We start from the raw sequence: 20,286 nt of genomic DNA, 5'->3' as shown, positions 1-20,286 counted from the left end.
CAAACTGAAGTACCCTGTTGTGGTTCTACTTAGCACTTTTTTTCTAAGAGTACACAAGAACTTTTCAAACCAAAAACACCTTGGGATTTATACTGTTACAGTCTGTCCAATCAGCCCAATACTGACATACCAACCTCTCCTGTTCATCAGCTTTATCTCCCATGGACACACACACACACACACACACACACACACACACACACACACACACACACACACACACAACACACACACACACACACACACACACACACACACACACACACACACACACACACACACACACACACACAGTTCTCCTTGTTCAGCATCTATGACCAGCTGGGACTGAATCATCCTGACATGCTTTGAAGAGGAATAGATCATTCTGGCCCAAGCATTAAGGCCAGCTAGTGTGTGTAATCAGTGTGTGTGGTGTGTGATCAGTTTGTGTGTGTGTGTGTGTGTGCGGTGTGTGATCAGTGTGTGTGTGTGTGTGTGTACAGCTGCTGTTACTATATCAGGACTGGACCAACTGAGCTAAACAAAGTTCACTGCAGTAAAAAAAACAACTTACGGTGCATTTGTCATTTCTCTCTCTCATTCTCTCTCTCTCTTCCCCATACTCATCCGTGAGAAATTATAAGACAAGAGTTTATTTACATAACTTTCAGACTCTACCAAAATAAATCTACCTACAAAAAGAGAAACATTCACTTTGTACAAAAATATGATTCTTTGTTCCTTCTAGACATAATATGTGATTATCATAGTAGCAGTAGAATAGGTCCTATCTAAGCTTAACTAGAGCATGCAGTTTCACCTGTACATGTTATAGAAGTATTTACAGTCATTCAACATGAATGYATCTGATTAAGACACAACACACTGAGCTCTGGGCACGTCTCATACGGCTAAAATAGAGTTATGGCTAGAAGGGATGCAGCTAATGTCAAGGTCATGTCACACTCTCGCTGTGAACTTAGACTTTGAACAAACCTACCCACCCACCGAAAGCCAGCTTAGTTAGTTAATGCTTGTTAGCTTGCAAAGGCGGTAGTTAAAATTGTCAAAACAAAGTTGTTTGTAGCAAGTGTAGCCAATATCAGTTTGACAACTAAGGCATAGTGATTGCAGTGATGTTCCCCTTAAATGTACAACTACGGCGTTAACGTGTACTACGATCAAAACATAATGATTCTAAACACTCTCCAAAGTCACAAATTCGGCAGACAAGTTCTAAACTTTCGCTGGAATTTAAAATAACTTTTGACATTAGCTGCAGCCCTTCTTAAATAAGGTTTCTTTGATACGTCAGTAAAGGCACTGAGACACTATTGAGACACAGCCATAGGGATCATGGGTAGTGTAGTTTGAGAATCCAGGCCTACGTGAGCCCTATGAGTGTTTGACTGGTAAGAAAGAAGATTATACCTCTGTAAGAAGAGTCTACCGTGGTCCATATTATCAACTGCAGGATCCCTGTTCCCATGCCGTTATAACTGTTCCTCAACTAAACATGATCATCTTCCCTATTGTCCCGTCTTACACCTATAAACATTGATGGTCTCCCCTAATATTTTGACTGATTACACTTTTCGCTACTGCTGTTTCAGTAGCAACTCCTCCTCGTTGGTACCCTCACCACTTCATCCACTCCTCCACTGCCCTACCCTCTCGCCATGCTTCTCTTTATCCCTCTCTGCACCTCTCTCGCCATGCTTCTCTTTATCCCTCTCTGCACCCCTCTCGCCATGCTTCTCTTTATCCCTCTCTGCACCCCTCTCGCCATACTTCTCTTTATCCCTCTCTGCACCTCTCTCGCCATGCTTCTCTTTATCCCTCTCTGCACCCCTCTCTCCATGGTGTCGTCTGTTCCTGCTTTTCTTCAGCTCCTGGATGTGTTTCCATTTTCCTGCCCCTAACCCCGCCCCCTGCCCTCTCCCCCCTCTCCTATTGGCCGGCCTCTTTTCCTGCCACAGCGAATCACAGTAGTCCTCCAGCGAGCCAATGGGAGAACTCATCACACGCAGATAATCCTTATAGCGCTGACGAGACTCAGCCCCGGGGCGAACTTCGACGCTGGGGTCCTCGCTGGGCTTGGTCCGCCCATCCAGATTCCCGTAGGGAATGAGACGAAGTGTAAGGCGGAGCAGAGTGTGTGTGAAGTGTGTGTGTTCCTGTGCCACACACACATACACGCCAGCGTCGGCAGGATGGAGAGAGCGGATGAGAAAACCACGGTCTGTAAAGACCACTCTGTCATCTGGCCTCACCTAGGAGAGGGGGTGAGATGAGAGAGTACACTTGCTATAAGCAGTCATATACTGTAGTACTCTATAAAGACAACCATATAATAGGAATGAAACATTGGACAGACTTTTAGCCTAACTCAACCAAGAAAATACAGGGAGATACGCAGGACAACATTGATAATGAAACATGTGGAATGTTTGATATGAGCATCAGGTAGCCTAACGACTAGGAGCATTGGACCAGTAACAGAAAGGTTACTGGTKCAAATCCCTGAGTTGACTAGGTGAAAAATCTKCCGATGTGCTCTTGAGCAAGCCACCTAACCCTAATTGGTCCAAGGTCGCCGTCAATAATGGTGGATCCCTGGCTCTGAMCCCACYCTCAGGAGGAGTGGGATATGCAAAGAAAAGAAAATCCAATTCACTTGTACGTGTGAAATAGGACAAATGTGAGCACCTAATTATCGTATCTTATATCTGGGTGAACGAACACTCAGGTCTAACAGGGAAAACCAGACCCATCAACACCAGACTGTAACCCTTCAACAACATGTCACACACACACCAATGCCTCACTCACGCACACAGCTAATTTGCACTCAAGGTGTGTTAAGCATGGTAATGGCCCTTGAAACAGGATGCACATTAAAGGTTTGGGTGCGGTGCTTGTCGACTGATGGGGTCAGAGGTGTGTGTGTCACGGTCAGTGGTGCTAGTGTAGCAGAGTGATAATGGTCTTCCCTCCATGCCCACAAACATCCCCTGTGATTCATCAGGTGACACKGCCTAAAACAACACAGCTGGGCTGTGTGTGTATGTGAGAGAGAGAGGGAGCAAGCGGGAACGTTTCAAAGCATACCTCCCCCCTGCCAGCGGTGAAGAGGAAGAGATCATTCTGGCCAGCTAGTGTGTGTGATCTGTGTGTGCGTGTTGATGTTGATGATGTGTAGTTGAGCCAGAGGCAGCAGACCGTACAGCTGGGATATGATTGGAGTCTGGACATGGTGTCCCATATAGAGGTTCTAGTGTTTAGCACTGTGCTATTATAGATATATACTTTACAGGCGGAATCTGACTGTAGTTTGTAGAGAGTAGAGTGGAATGTACTGTACTGTGTGTTTCACATGATTCTGCATTTATTCTGAGTATGTTTTGTTTGAGTCAACYGTTTGGAGACACCAGCTCTTAGGTTTTATAGCTGAGTTTTACAAGGGGATGTGTTCAGCGGATATGGGGGACATGAAACACAGTGAATTAACAGWTACTGATATGCAGGTGTTCTGACCAGCTGGTCCAAGGTACTTCCTGTCACAGACGGTCTGGATTGGAAATGATGGAAAGAGAAGAAGAAGAGAGAGAGGGAGAGGGAGAGATAGTGATAGGTGGGGTGGGGGGAAGAAACTGAAGAAACGGAGGGTGAAGATTTGAAAAGGGAGGAAGGGATTGAGGAGAGGTAGACATACGGAATGAGTTGGAGGACAGAAGGAAGGAACGGAAAAGAGAGAGAAGTGTGATGGGAGGAAAGGAAAGGCTGGAGAGTGAAATGTTGAAATAAAACAGACAACACCCGCTCCTATATTAAGTCCAGCTGTAAGACCACGCACACGCACGCACCCACACACACACAACACACACACACACACACACACACACACACACACACACACACACACACACACACACACACACACACACACACACACACACACACACACACCACACACACCACACACACACACACACAAACAAACAAAATACAGTATCAGGATCTAAAGTGCGACCAATTTGGATAGGTGGCAAAATATTTTGCTGTGCGACCAGGAGTTTCAGTTTAGGAGCACTGCGCGACTAGGAAAACACTATAATAGTTCTAATGATAAGGCTTTGCTGTACCGTTGTTTCTGAGTACCCTAGAGAAAAAAGCAAGTGCAAATTCAATAGCGTCATGGTTGCACCACAACTGGAGCATAAATGGCTTGCTTGTAGCCCAACCAGGTCAAAAGATCTGACCCATATTACTGGTGCAACATTTTATTTTTCTATAGCAGATTGCATTAAACGTATTAAACGGCAATTATTGTGAACTCAGTGCGGTTCCCTTACTTTTTTAGTAGTGKTTTYTTTGCAGCAATTCGACCACGAAGCCCTGATTCACACAGTCTCCTCTGAACAGTTGATGTTGAGATGTGTCTGTTACTTGAACTCTGTGAATCATTTATTTGGGCTGCAATTTCAAGGCTGGTATTTCTAAKGAACTTATCCTCTGCAGCAGAGGTAACTCTGKGTCTTCCTTTCCTGTGGCGGTCCTCATGATGGACTGTCGTTTCTCTTTGCTTATTTGAGCTGTTCTTGCCATAATGTGGACTAGGGTCTTTTACCATATATGGCTATCTTCTGTATATCACCCCTACCTTGTCACAACAYAACTGATTGGCTCAAACGCATCAAACGCAAATTAACATTTAACAAGGCACACGTGTTCATTGAAATGCAGCCCACCTCATAAGCTGGTTGAGAGAATGGCAAGATTGTGCAAAGCTGTCATCAAGGCAAAGGGTGGCTACTTTGAAGAATCTCAAMTATACAATATATTTAGATTTGTTTAACACTCTTTTGGTTACTACATGATTCCATATTTGTTATTTCATAGTTTTGATGTCTTCACTATTATTCTACAATGTAGAAAATAGTAMAAATAAAGAAAAACCCTGGATTGAGTAGGTGTGTCCAAACCTTTGACAGGTACTGCATATGTGAACACACCCACATTCATAAAACATGTCGTGGGTCGTTCTAAAACGACTTGCGTGTCGTTAACCATTTGTTTACACACTCATGTTACCTCATTGGCTAGCTAGCTGACAACCTGGTAATTCTTCCAAACATTTGGGGGCACAGAAAGTAAGGAAAGGGGATAGCTTACTCAGGAGATCAATGTTCATAGCAATGAATGAATAATAGGCCTCTTGCATGTCGTCATCACAAATCTGACATTTTTAAAAAGACAATTTTCAATGTAATGCGTCTCAATAGGAAAAGTGTGCTTTTACACAATGCAGAAACCTAATATTCCACAAATGACTAATTTCAATAACAGGTATTTGTGTCAACATCTTAGCTTTTATAATAAACTAACAGTGTTGCAAATTTGTTTCTAGGGCACAACATGTGCTTYAAAAGTAGCTAGAATGAATATACCCTAGGCCCATTATAAGCTGTATCTCAAGCAATTCAAAAATATATATTTTCTTGTGCTCCTAAATTTCATTTGGTGCTCCTAACTTTTTAAATTCCTGTACAGTATATAATAAAGGTTGAAGAAAAGCTTCTCTAAAGGTTATTCCACCAGTAGTGTGTGTGTGGACAGCGGTTAGGGTGAATGTTCTTATCTGTGGGACTTCTCCTTTGTTTGGATTAGAAAGACAATTATGTTAAATAGCATCTGTACCACACACTATTCAACATAGTCATGGTCAAAATATTCCAGCGAGAGTACTCCTGTATCCAATCTTTCAACCTCCTTCCCATTGTGTTGCTAACCCACAAACCCATGGCCCTGCCTGGGGAGGACAGGGTTATGGTGTCCCCTGTAGAGGCACACATAAACACACTCACAATSATACACACTCACATCACACATGGCCAATAAAGAAAGCGGGGAAGGTCTGGGGTAAAATGTTGAGGTGACAGGGAAAAGAGGGGACATGAGGAGAAGTAAAACAAGGGGAGAAGAGAGGATGGAGGAGGAAGGCGAGGGGAGAGGGGTGATGAGAAGAGAACGATAGGGGAGGTAGAAGGGACAAGGAGATGGTGTAATAACTGAAGGTGTTGATTAGGCCAGTCTCTGTCATCTGGTTAAGGAGATGAGTTTCAACTTCAATGAGTTGCTCTGCTCCCCTTTCCTTACCAAAACACCCCCACCCTCTCCCTRTCCCTCTCTCGATTCCTCACCTCCCAGACCCACTACTCTAACACAAACACATGTATCTCGCCATCTCTCTCTCTTTCTGTTTCTCTCTCTCTCTTTTCTTCACGCCTCCTCAAATATATCCTCTTCCATGTAAAATACAAATAAAACCCTTTCCTCTATCTCCATCTCTCTTTCTGTTTCTTGCTCTCTCTTGCTCTTCCAGTGTCTGGTCTCAGTCAATCACCACCTGTCTAGCAGAGAAAGGGTATCTGAAGGTTCTATTTCCTCATAATGATCAGTGAGTTCAGGGAGAGAAGAGAAGAGATGAGGTGGCAGAAGGAAGAGGAGAAGAGCATGAGAAAGAGAGAGAAAAATATGGATATTTGTATGGGCTGTGTTTCTGCACAACTATCATTATCACTCCTCTCCATCTTGAAGTCACTAGTGTTTGACCYCTGGTCATCGGCTCTCTGCTCTACAGAGAAGAGAGTTGACAGTTGAATGTGTAGGACTTAGACAAGTTTACTCATCAAACATCAAACAAGGAGAAGACCTGATGCATATACTGTTACATACTACACAGTGGTGGAAAAAGTACCAAATTGTCATACTTAAGTAAAAGTAAAGATRCATTCATAGAAAATGACTCAAGTAAAAGTGAAAGTCATCCAGTAAAATACTACTTGAGCAAAAGTCTAAAAGTATTTGGTTTAAACTATACTTAAGTATCAAAAGTAAAAGKATAAATAATTTCAAATTACTTCTATAAGGCAATCCAAACGGCACAAATATATTGTTTTTTATTTATTAATTGTAACGAGTACTTTTGSGTGTCAGGGAAAATGTATGGAGTAAAAAGTACATTATTTTCTTTAGGAATGTAGTGGGGGCAAAAGTAAAAGTAAAAACAAAATATGAATAGTAAAGTAAAGTACAGATACCCCAAAAAACAACTTAAGTAGTAGTKTGAAGTATTTTTACGGAAGTACTTTACACCACTGATACTACAATCTTAGAAAAAAAGGTGCTAAGTTGAACCATACAGGGTTCATCAGTTTGTCCCTACAGGGAAACCCTTTTTGGTGCTGGGTAGAACCCTTTAAATAGAACCCTCTATGTAGTGTTCTTCAAAGAACCTTTATATGGTTCTACCTAGAACCCTCTATGAAGGGTTCTGCCTAAAACCCTCTATGAAGGGTTCTATCAAGAATCCTATTATTGTTGGGGGGTTCTTCCTAGAACACTTTACGGAGATTTTTCCAGCCTTATCAGGCTTTAAGATGTAATTATGACAATACATTACCTACAGTTCATTGGGAAAGTATTCAGACCCCTTGACTTTTTCCATGTTTTGTTACGTTACGTTACAGCCTTATTCTAAAATGTATTAAATTATTAAATTTCCTCATCAAGCAAAAACAGGTTTTTAGATATTTTTTCTAATTTATAATAATTTGGCAGCGATTACAGATGAATTTACCACAGGTGGACTCCAGTCAAGTTGCAAACACACCTCAAGGATGATAAATGGAAACAGGATGTACTTGAGCTTCTACTTTAATACATTTTAGAATAAGGGTATAACATAACAAAATGTGGAAAAAGTTAATRGGTCTGAATACTTTCCAAATGCACTGTATATAAGGCCTTTCTTCTAGTGCCTAGTTATACCCTAACACAGGGTTGTTAGGAATCTCCTGGTTTACAGGCCACATCAGGCCTGTAAGTCACAATATGGTGGCTTGCAAAGTGATGTGTAATTCCTATTGGAGTAAGGACAGAGTTAGGATAGCCAACAAAAGGCATTGTTAATCACCCACAACCAGCATACTGCCAGGCTAGGGAAGACTGACTACTGAAACTGCCYCAATCATCTACACTGGAACAACCATCTCAGTGGGGGGGGGCAATAAATCTAATAACTAACAGATTGGATAAGTTTAGAAAACTGAATGTTATTTATCTTTGTGTAGCATAAAATTAATCAACCAATTAATGTAAAAACACAGATATTACAGTAAAACAAACAATTCTGATAATATCCMTGCAATAGAGCATGCTGGGAAATATTATATATGGTTCTATGTAGAACCCTTGCCTTTTAATGAATAAWTCTTGCCTTCTAAAGAATCATCAAAGAATCCTTTWTTCCAAAACCGGTTCTTAGGATGTTAAAGGATCTAGTTAGAACCCTTTGCCTTACAAAGAACCCGGTTCTTGGTAGAATCATATCCTTCCACAAAGAACCCTTTWGGAACCCTTTGTTCTAAGAGTGTACCCTKCTTCTGACCTCTTCCTCTCATCCTTCTCTTCCTACAGTAATTCTRGCAGTTCAAAGTCAACCAATCATACTGCTAGAGTTAGAAACGAGCTCCGCTTCCGGTCTGAAGACAACAGCGATCTCAGTGCACTCTGTTACACACACTTCAAATATTTTTTCTATTTATATTTTGATGTGTGTATTTTCTGTAATTTTCTGAAATTCATAAATCCCGGAGCCGACTAAGTGCAAAATCTGCCGGTGTGCCTTTGAGCGAGACAGTTAACCCTAGTAGAGCCCCACAGCAGAGGTGTCATAAAACCTAGCGGTCAAACAGGGCAACGGTTMCAATTGTTTCTCCACCATTAATTTTCTCCATGGGAGATTTTAGGAACTTTTAAAATAAGTGCTGTGTTTCTTGTAGGCTTACCCTGGCATGACATTTTGATAACCATGTAAATCTCACTCGGACAAATGGACTTGTATCAATATATTCAGCTCTATTTACTCTCAGATTCTAAAATGCTAATTAGAATCAAAGTAGACATCACACAAAACTAAAAATCTCTCCAAGTTCCAGGACGTCATCTCTAACTGACACCTTTGCTAACAGGTTTTGTCAATTTAAAACATGCACCAGACAGTTGACAGAATTGTCCATTTAAAGAAATGTTCCCAATTTATTTATTACTACATTTAGCTAACATTAGATAGTTAATCCAAAGATTCTTACCTTTGCCTCGATTCAACAGTCTCGTCCAGATCATCATGACAATCGTAGTTCTTTATGATAGCCACATTAGCAGCGAATTAGCATTTCATTTTTGGTGGGTAAATACAGGCTAATATAATGATCAAAGTCACCTTGTCCTAGAGACATTTACACAGTTATTAAAACATAACGCCAGGGTAAGCCTACACGAAAACACAGCCCTTATTTGAAGTGTTTCTAAAATCCCCCATGGGAAAAATGAATGGTGGAAAAAGAAACGATTGGAACCATTTCCCTGTTTGACCAGTAGGTTTTATGGGTATTATGACTCATACTGTGGTACTCTATTGCTGCTGTAAGTCACTCTGGATAAGAGTGTCTGCTAAATGGCTAAAATATGAACATGGCATAAGTCAGGGCAAAATGTGTAGAATTGCAGGAAATTTGCTTAAAAACATTTCTCTCCACCCTATRGYAGAATGTCGAAAATTGCATGACATGAGTTATAAAATTATTATTATAAAAATTATTATTATTTTCTTGCAAAGATTGCTGATCTAGAACATCGAAGCACCCCTCCAGGTTGTTTTGGTTGGTTGTGTTGTTTTGCTGTCATGTAAGGGCACATGATGTAACAGTTAGAGCAGATAAAATGTCTGTTTTTCATCCATGGGACATGATGACTTACAACGAACCTCTGTAGTACTGCCAGTACTGTAAGCCTCTGATAACACAAGATTTACTTCTGTCCTGACCTGACCCCTCTCTACATGCTGTGTGTGTATGCAGAGAGGCAAACGGGTGAGGACCCAAAAGAGGCGAGAAAACATTTCCGCACAGAAGCACGGTGTGAAGTGCAAGAAAAAATGTGCCTATTTTCAGAGAATAAGAACATAATACACATTTGATTAATCTCAATACTCCTAACTTTCCAAACCACAATAGACAGATAAAATAGTTCCAGAGAGAGTTGGKCTCTTTGGTCTGTGTTCAAGGTTTATCATGACATGTAATGAAAATCTCAGTCTCCCCAGACATAAATACATAGCCCACTGGGCACACACTAAATCAACGTTGTTTCCATGTAATTTCAAMAAAATTAGGTTGTACCAACGTGGAATAGACGTTGAATTGATGTCTGTGCTCAGGGGGAGGATACTATAAAATCTTTTTTTCAGGTTTTCACTCTCAAAATSACACTTTTGAAAATAGAAAATCAACACAATTGGAAGTTCTATGTCCACAACAATGCTTCAACCACATCAGGAGACCACTTTCCACATCAGGAGACCACTTTTGAGGTCTGGGGAAAATWAAATAAATTAAAAGGGGGGGGTACTTGCTTTTAATTAAATTGCACACCAACAAGAGACCATTGTGTTTCGTTAGCTGTGTTTCTGTAGGGGTTCTTGTAGTGGTGTTTAATGTGACGGGAGACTTTGCTTAACAAATACCCACCCAATTGATACAAATCATTATGATATCATTCTGCCAGGTAGGCCTACATTGTAATCAACATTTCACTTGGAAAGTTTATTGGGAAAGCCTTTAGAAATGACTGTTTAGGCATGCTAATTGGCTACACTACAACACACAGCAGCASAGAAACAGATGTTATTCTTTAGAAAGTTGCAGGAAATACAAATCACTGATGCATTCTTTTCATGAATTATGAGAATGTGCAATTTCACTACTTTTCTAATAAGTACATATATTTAACCTTCGGTGCTCAGTCCAGACGCTCAGCCAATGATTTCGATATGAAGCTTCGAATCTAAACAGCAAATTGGCAAGTGTTGATTTTTTTAATCTAAAATGTCTAGTGTTGTTTCAGGAGTTAAATTCACACTGTTAGAGTGAGATTAACACTCAGTGTTGTAAAATAACCCCAGTTTTCGTGTTAATAACCAGAGTTATTGTTTTACACTTTGGAGAGTAAAACAGTCTCATCAAAACTACACCCATCATTACCATATTTCCCAGCTTGCTTTGCAGGTCTTTTTTTTTCTTGGGGGGGGGGGGGTAATATCTGTGTTTTTGCATGTACATTGATTGAATGATTAATCTTATGCTACACAAAGATAAATAACATATATTTTTCTAAACAAATCCTATCAGTTAGAGACATGTCTTGCACCAGTTACTGAAATGGTTGTTCTGGTTTAAATTGTTTAGGTTGTCTACTTAACCTGAGTTCCTAATAATGGTAGTCATTCTGAATGCAGGTAGAGGGGTGAATAAAAATTCTAACAGTTGGATATCGTAACTCWGGCTGGATTCCAAAAGGAATTACACTTTGTCAGACAGTATCATATGATTTGCAGGCCTGATGTGGCCTGTTATTCGTATAAACCAGGATGTTCCTAACACCACTGTTAGGGTAAAACTAGGCCAACAACATAAAGTAAAATAAGATATGATAACATTTGCCTAGGTAATCATTTGGTGAAAGCCACAGACCTTTAAAATGGAGACCATTTCAACAACCATGTCTCTGTCACTAACAAGTACAGTCATKAGTGGTAACYYTACAATTGACTCGAAAAGAAAAGGCACAATGGGAAATATGCAAAATAGGCTTTACACCATATAGTGTTAAAACAGCCAGAATCACTCACTGTAACAGTGTTTTTGCATAACACTAATAGGAGTTAACTCTAGATTAACACTAGTGTTGAATATAAATAACACTGCGGGTTAATTACACCATAGTGTTAAATTTGAGTAACACTGGCAAATGTAAAGCAGTGTTATTTATTTTAACTATGAAGTATTACATTAACACTCAAAATGTAACACTATAATCAGAGTAATTTTTACACTCTGTAGAGTAGGACCATATGTTATCTGAGGTAGCGTTAAAATGAACTCTTTAAGTGTTTTTGATTTGTCGCTGCAACATTTACTGTGTACACGATTCATGTGGATAGTCTATTTTGAGATCAAAATGGTGAATATTGCAGAAAAGTTTGAATCCCTGTGTGTGTGCATGTGTGTGTGAGTGCTTGTGTGTGTGCTTGTGTGAGTGCTGTCTCACCTCCTCTCTGTGTTCAGCTCCAGGTCTGTGTATGAACCAGCGTATGGTGGCCTGTTGTGATTTGGGGAGACACTCCAGGAAGGTCGAGTTATTCTCCACCCCAAACATTATCCTCTCCTCCACCCTGCCTCCACGCAGAGCTGAGGACACAAAAATGAATCCATGTAGTGTTAATATGGTGATGGTCTGAGCAACACGCATGCACACGCACACACACGAGAAGGTACTGTATCAGGTCAGGGAAGCATTTAAGTCTTGTTTTATCACTTACTGTCATCTGTGTCCCAACACTGGCTGGATGGGTCTCCATGTTTAATGTCTTGTCTCCTAGCTCTCCTGACAACCCAAAACGCATACATAAAACACACACACACACACGCCACAGGGTCAGGGGTGAAAGGTCAATAAAGGTAATAAGGTCACGTCCTGCTGTCAAGGCAATGTTTGGCTCCATACATACATTATTCAGTGTGAGGTGAGTTCATAGTAGTTAGCTTATAGCAAAACCAGGGGCAACATTTTACTCTTTCAAACGCACACATAAAATGGTTCCTGTGGCGTGTGCGTGTATGTGTGTCCTGAGTTCGTATTACAGGTAACAGGAGCTACTTCAGGCTAGGATTTAAGCTGCTCTGTCTGTCCTGATAACCCTGTTAAATATGTCTAACATACTGAACATACTGACAACAACCAGATATGGACAACACACTGAACCCAACATGCTGACAGCCACATATGGATAACACACTGAATACAATAGGGAAAGGGGGATACCTAGTCAGTTATRCTGAATGCCTTCAACTGAAATGTGTCTTCCGCATTTAACCCAACACCTCTGAATCAGAGCGGTACGGGGGGCTGCCTTAATCGACATCTACGTCTTTGGCGCCCGGGGATCAGTGGGTTAACTGCCTTGCTCAGGGGCATAATGACAGATTTCTACGTTGTCAGCTCGGGGATTTGATCCAGCAACCTTTCGGTTACCGGCCCAACGCTCTAAGGCAGATATTCAAGTGCCTCTCTCTYTGAAAGCTATGGATGGATCTATGGATGTTTACACAGTCAACCACATACATTCTATATATTGAGCTTAAACTTCAGCTATATGCCTCCCCCTCTCTCACCATCTCTCTCTATCCGTCATAGATTTAGGTAATGTGTAGAGTTTTGTATTCTGCTGCCTTTACGTCCTCAGATCAGTTTTCAAAGTCCCAACAGGYACCACCAACCAGGATTCCCACTATCCCACAATGCAATAGCATGACCCTTACTCTCACATCATGCAATGGTGTGACCCCAAACTAAACTCATCAAAAAAGAAATGTCCCTTTTTCAGGACCCTGTCTTTCAAAGATAAATTGTAAAAATCCCAATAACTTCACAGATCTTCATTGTAAAGGGTTTAAACACTGTTTCCCATGCTTGTTCAATGAACCATAAACAATTAATGAACATGCACCGGTGGAACGGTCGTTAAGACACTAATAGCTTATACACGGTAGGCAATTAAGGTCACAGTTATGAAAACTTAGGACACTAAAGAGGCTTTTCTACTGACTCTGAAAAACACCAAAATAAAGATATCCAGGGTCCCTGCTCATCTGTGTGAACGTGCCTTAGGCATGCTGCAAGGAGGCATGAGGACTGCAGATGTGGCCAGGGCAATAAATTGCCATGTCCGTACTGTGAGACGCCTAAGACAGCGCTACAGGTAGACAGGACAGACAGCTGATCATCCTCGCAGTGGCAAACCACATGTAACAACACCTGCACATGATTGGTACATCCGAACATCACACCTGCGGGACAAGTACAGGATGGCAACAACAACTGTCTGAGTTACACCAGGAACGCACAATCCCTCCATCAGTTCTCAGACTGTCCGCAATAGGCTGAGAGGCTGGACTGAGGGCTTGTAGACCTGTTGTAAGGCAAGTCCTCACCAGACAACACCGGCAACAACATCGCCTATGGCCACAAACCCACCGTCGCTGGACCAGACGGGACTGGCAAAAATTGCTCTTCACTGACGAGTCGCGGTTTTGTCTCACCAGGGGTGATGGTCGGATTCGTGTTTATCGTCGAAGGAATGAGCGTTACACCGAGGCCTGTACTCTGGAGCGGTATCGATTTGGAGGTGGAGGGTCCGTCATGGTCTGGGGCGGTGTGTCACAGCATCATCGGACTGAGCCTGTTGTCATTGTAGGCAATCTCAACGCTGTGCGTTACAGGGAAGATATCTTCCACCCTCATGTGGTACCCTTCCTGCAGGCTCATCCTGACATGACCCTCCAGCATGACAATGCCACCAGCCATACTGCTCGTTCTGTGCGTGATTTACTATAAGACAGGAATGTCAGTGTTCTGCCATGGCCAGCGAAGAGCCCGGATCTCAATCCCAATGAGCATGTCCGGGACCTGTTGGATCGGAGGGTGAGGGCTAGGGCCATTCTTCCCAGAAATGTTCCCGGGAACTTGCAGGTGCCTTGGTGGAAGAGTGGGGTAACATCTCACAGCAAGAACTGGCAAATCTGGTGCAGTCCATAAGGAGGAGATGCACTGCAGTTCTTAATGCAGCTGTTGGCCACACTAGATACTGACTGTTACTTTTGATTTTGACCCCCCCTTGTTCAGGGACACATTATTCAATTTCTGTTCATCACATGTCTGTGGAACGTGTTCAGTTTATGTCTCAGTTGATGAATCTTGTYATGTTAATACAAATAATTACACATGTTAAGTTTGCTGAAAATAAACGCAGTTGACAGTGAGAGGACATTTCTTTTTTTGCTGAGTTTATATAGTCTGACTAGGACACTGCTATAGTCTGACTAGGCTATTTATCCTGGATGCACACACACACACACAAACAAAAAGAGGACAACGGAGAGTAACAGTAACATTAATCATTAGCGCATCAAAGAGTTTCTCATCAATGCTTCTGCCCTAAGAGAGAGTGAAAGAGGTAGGTGAACACCCATGTGGCACAGAGAAACGCTGAAGAAACAAAAGCCCACCAAAACAAAAAATAGAGAAAATATCTGAACACTATGACAGTCCCTAGAGCCCTGAATTGGGAGAAAAATAGGGCAAGGTCAGGTAGGATATAAACTTTCTCTCTTCTTCAGGTTCATTAAATCATGCTTGTGGACATCTTCACATACCTGATCTGACAGTGAAGGATGAACATGTCAGAGTAAATGACAAATTTACCTCATTTCATGAATAACGAAGAGGTAATCTATTGATCCTGAGGCCTGCTATGGTTCAGATACCTTAGATGAAAAGAATAGCAATGTGGCACAGCTGTTGTATATGCTCCTATATAGTTTATTTGTTCTTCAGGCTACAAAATGTTATATTAATATACAGAGAATATGGGACATTTTCTAMACCTGGGAAATGTGGATGTATGTACACTGAGTGTACAAAACATTAAGAACACCTTCTCTTTCTATGACATAGACTAACAAGGTGAATCCAGGTGAAAGCTACGATGCCTTATTGATGTCACTTGTTAAATCCAATTCAATCAGTGTAGATGAAGGGAAGGAGACAGGTTAAAGAAGGATTTTTAATCCTTGAGACAATTGAGACATGGATTGTGTATGCATACCATTTAGAGGGTGAACGGGCAAGACAAAATATTTAAAGTGGAACTGACAGCATTTAGCAACATGAAATCTTATACAAATCTGTTCATATACACCCACATTAAGAATATATCACTTTAAAACAATTATGACAAGGGAGGACTTAGATATGGACATTTTCACATTTTCATAAATTCTTTAATTACGTATACCATGGCATTTGTGAAAATTTTATAGCAGTATAGAGTGGGAAAGTGGCCTAACAAAAACATCTGTCTCATCTAGGACCAGAGTCTACGCAGAGCTACAGTAAGCCTTTATTTGCAACATAGGCCTGCCATCATTCACTTTGAACTGGACTGTGTGKTTACATGCAGTTGCAATAGCGCGACATAAGATCATTAGAACGCATTTGTCTAATGCCACAAAATACACCTGAATGGATTTCTGAAAATATGTAAATACCACTTGGGAGTCCTATTGGTCAGGTATGCACATCAACAACAAAAAGATCAACAACTATTGCGAGCCATGAGCTAAAATCTAACGAAAGAGCATTAGATAAACCCTTTCAAACTTTTTCAATTAGTTGACGATCAAAATTACACTAATAAACGATGGGGAATTGTAGCCTACTCGTTCTTCTGCCAACAATGAATGCTTGTCCCAACCAAGCACCCAAAGCTAACTGGTTAAATTTGTCTAGCTTGCTAGCTAGCTACTTCCAGACACAGATGAGAGAACACCTTACTCTGACCATTTTACTAACCCAGCAGAGCTGGCCGGCTGTTTACATGTTATCTAGAGCATTCGTGACTAACTATTACTTAAGTTGCCTACGTTTACTGTCACTGGCCAGTCATATTCAGTGGGTGCTGCGCGTTCGTAAATTCATCAGTTAGTCTGTTCTCTGGAACAATCAGACGAGAGTGCTCTGAAATCGGAGAAGATAGCCAGAGTGAATGTGCGAACGCAATCAATATGATAACTGGATAACAATTGTTGAAGTTCTTTCTAGTTAACCAAATGACACCTGCATCTGTAGCTGTGTATAGACAGCGAAAAACGATATGAGGGGAAAAAGTCAGTCACTCACCCACTCCTCTAATGGCATGACATCCTCCTAACAGCCTTAGTTACATTCGGCTGTTTTTGTCCAAAATATTGAGCCATCCCAAACGGAGGCAGCAGACAATGTACCAGGCCAGCTGTGATGTGATGTGTGTGTTTGTGTGTGTGTGTGTGTGKKTKTGTGTGTGTGTGTKTTKTGTGTGTGTGTGTGTGTGTATACTCTACCTCTTGGATGCAGAGATGTACCGTGAGCAGGTGTGTCCGTCCCAGGCACAGTAGGGGTCTCTGGCGAGGCAGCACTCTGCACACACCTGACCATACAGGTGACACCTGCTCAGTGACACCTGGGCTAGCCCCGCCCCCGAACCCACATATAGCTGTTGCTATGGAGACAGAGATGGAGAGAACAAACAACCTCAGAGAAGGGTACAGTCCAGCCCACTTTTTCAACTAATCAACTAAACACCTTGTTACAGTATATGTTGTTGTTTACACTATACTATGGTTCATTGTGGGACAAGAGATCTGTTTTTCTGATCTAAGTTTTGGAAAGCGTGTGTGTGTCCATTTGAGTGCACATATGTGATTTAGTACACCCACATGTCTAGTGGTATATAGTACAGTATCCTCAGGGTTCTAACCTCCAATTATTATTACTGTAAGTCAACCTCGTTTAAACAACAAAACCTTCAACAACACGAGAGAGAGAGAGAGAGAGAGAGAGAGAGAGAGAGAGAGAGATGTTTTGTATGGATCTGTCGGGACTCGTCTGAACCAGGGATTTCAAAACAAACTCTGAACGGAAACATGGAAAACACTGGGGATGAACCCCCCCCACACACACACACACGCACACACACACACATGCTGTGGCAGATGAAGGGAGGCTGTGATTGGGGTTGAAGGGCCTGCTGACATCCCGTACCCTCAGATAATGAGGGAGGAAAAGAGAGGGGGAGGGAGAAGGGGGATAGAAGGGAAAACGAGTGGGAAGGTGGCTCTGGAAAATGCAGCTAATGGCATTGAGCCTGATTTACAGTGCATTCGAAAAGTATTCAGACCCATTCCCTTTTTCCACATTTTGTTGGTAACAGCCTAATTCTGAAATGTATTAAATAAAATAATAATCCTCATCAATCTACACACAATATAGCATAATGACAAAGCAAAAACAGGTTTGTAGATTTTTTTGCTAATTTATTAAAAATTTAAAACAGAAATAACTTATTTCCATTAGAATTCAGACACTTTACTATGAGACTCAAAAATTAAGCTCAGGTGCATCCTGTTTTCATTGAGCATCCTTTGATTTGTTTCTATAATTGGATTGGAGTCCACCTGTGGTAAATTTAACTGATTRGACATGATTTGGAAAKGCACACACCTGTCTATATAAGGTCCCACAGTTGGCAGTGCATGTCAGAGCAAAACCYAAGCAATACGGTTGAAGGAATTGTCTGTAGAGCTCCTAGACAGGATTGAGTCGAGGCACAGAACTGGGGAAGATATCAAAAATGTCTGCAGCATTGAAGGTCCCCAAGAACACAGTGGCCTCCATCATTCTTAAATGGAAGAAGGTTGGAACCACCAAGACCCTTCCTAGCGCTGGCCGCCCGGGCAAAATGAACAACCGGGTGAGAAGGGCCTTGGTCAGCGAGGTGACCAAGAACCCGATGGTCACTCTGACAGAGCTTCAGAGTTCCTCTGCAGAGATGGGAGAACCTTCCAGAAGGACACCCATCTCTGGAGCACTCCACTCATCAGGCCTTTATGTTAGATTGGCCAGACAGAAGACACTCCTAGGTAAAAGGCACATGACAGCCCGTTTGGAGTTTGCCTAAAGGACTCTCAGACCCTGAGAAACAAGATTCTCTGGTCTGATGAAACCAAAATTGAACTATTTGGCCTGAATGCCAAGTGTCACTTCTGAAGGAAACCTGGCACCATCCCTACTTGAAGCACGGTGGTGGCAGCATCATGCTGTGGKGATGTTTGTCAGCAGCAGGGACTGGGAAACTGTTCAGGATCAAGGGAAAGATGAACGGAGCAAAGTACAGAGAGATCTTTGATGAAAACCTGCTCCAGAGCGCTCATGACCTCAGACTGGACAGGTTCACCTTCCAGACAGGTTCACCTTCCAACAGGATAACGACCCTAAGCACAAAGCCAAGACAACGCAGGAGTGGCTTTGGGACAAGTCTTTGAATATCCTTGAGTGRCCGAGCCAGAGCCCGGACTTGAATCCGATCGAACATCTCTGGGGAGACCTGAAAATAGCTGTGCAGTGACGCTCCTCATCCAACCTGACAGAGCTTGAGAGGATCTGCAGAGAAGAATGGGAGAATCTCAATGACGGCCTACCCCGGCCAAACCCGAACGACGCTGATCCAATTGTGCGCCTCCTTATGGGACTCCCAATCACGGCCRGGATTCAAACCAGGTACTGCAGTGACGCCTCTTGCACTGAGATGCAGTGTCTTAGACAACTGCGCCACTCGGGAGCCCCAAATACAGGTGTGCCAAGCCTGTAGCGTCATACCCAAGAAGACTTGGATATGACGCCCAAGAAGACTTTGTTGAGGCGCTTCAACAAAGTAAATACTTATGTAAATGTCATATTTCAGTTTTAAAAAATGTATACATTTGCAAAAATGTCTAAAAACCTGTTTTTGCTTTGTCATTATGGTGTACTGTGTGTAGATTGATGAGAGAAAAAAAACAGTTTAATACATTTTAGAATAAGGCTGGRAAAAATGGGGAAAGTCAAGGGTTGTGAATACTTTYCAAAAGCACTATACTGTAGCTATATGATACAATTAGGGAGGGGTGGAGATGGAAAGGAGGGATAGAGAAGAGGGGTGTTCTTACCTGTTTAGAAGAGATCTCCATACTCAGGATTGGAGTGGGAGTCTGGAGGAGAAAGTAACCATTATCTCCACTACACACACAAAGTCATACTTTAATACAGAGAACAGTTAGCTAATGACTTCTGCTTGGGAAGAACCAAGCTCTCTTTCCTTCTACAGAGCTGACTTCATGTTAGGGAGGTCAACCAATAAGTCTGTGAATCAATGTGAGAAAAGGAACTCACTCTGTCTCTGTAATACTAAACGAACACACCATCGCTCCTCTCTGTACCCCTAGATCTACTGCTGTGTGTTTAGAATAGGACATTAATATTTCACTGCTGTTTGATGAGCTGACAACCCCTTGAGAGAAACAACTACAGTGTTTGTCTTCAAAAAGTTCACGTCAGGTTTAAACAGGCTTCGGGGAACAGAATTCACTTCCTGAGTGTGTTTCTAACCTGGAACACCTGGAGTTCCTCCAAAATCACCTCCTCAGTGGACCAGTTCTCCTGAGTGATGCTCACCACCTTCAGCACTGACCCAGCATCTGAACACGCACACACACACACACACACACACACACACACACACACACACACACACACACACACACACACACA

At 42.0% G+C, this 20,286-nt stretch overlaps 1 protein-coding gene across 1 annotated transcript in view; it reads right to left on the bottom strand.

The window, feature by feature from the left end:
* Positions 1 to 558: 558 nt before the first annotated feature.
* Positions 559 to 20,286, bottom strand: part of LOC111952760 (semaphorin-3D-like) — a 63,917-nt gene continuing 44,189 nt past the window's right edge. The window contains 6 exon segments of the mRNA XM_070435216.1: positions 559 to 2,255; positions 12,154 to 12,293; positions 12,425 to 12,489; positions 17,043 to 17,200; positions 19,686 to 19,727; positions 20,125 to 20,213. Coding sequence (XP_070291317.1) covers positions 1,629 to 2,255; positions 12,154 to 12,293; positions 12,425 to 12,489; positions 17,043 to 17,200; positions 19,686 to 19,727; positions 20,125 to 20,213 — 1,121 coding nt within the window. The 3' untranslated portion in view covers positions 559 to 1,628.

This window comes from Salvelinus sp. IW2-2015, linkage group LG26, assembly GCF_002910315.2.
Source record: "Salvelinus sp. IW2-2015 linkage group LG26, ASM291031v2, whole genome shotgun sequence".
Classification (NCBI taxonomy): Eukaryota; Metazoa; Chordata; class Actinopteri; order Salmoniformes; family Salmonidae; genus Salvelinus; species Salvelinus sp. IW2-2015.
Note: the sequence above shows the minus strand (reverse complement) of the source record. Positions and strands in the feature narration are given on the sequence as shown.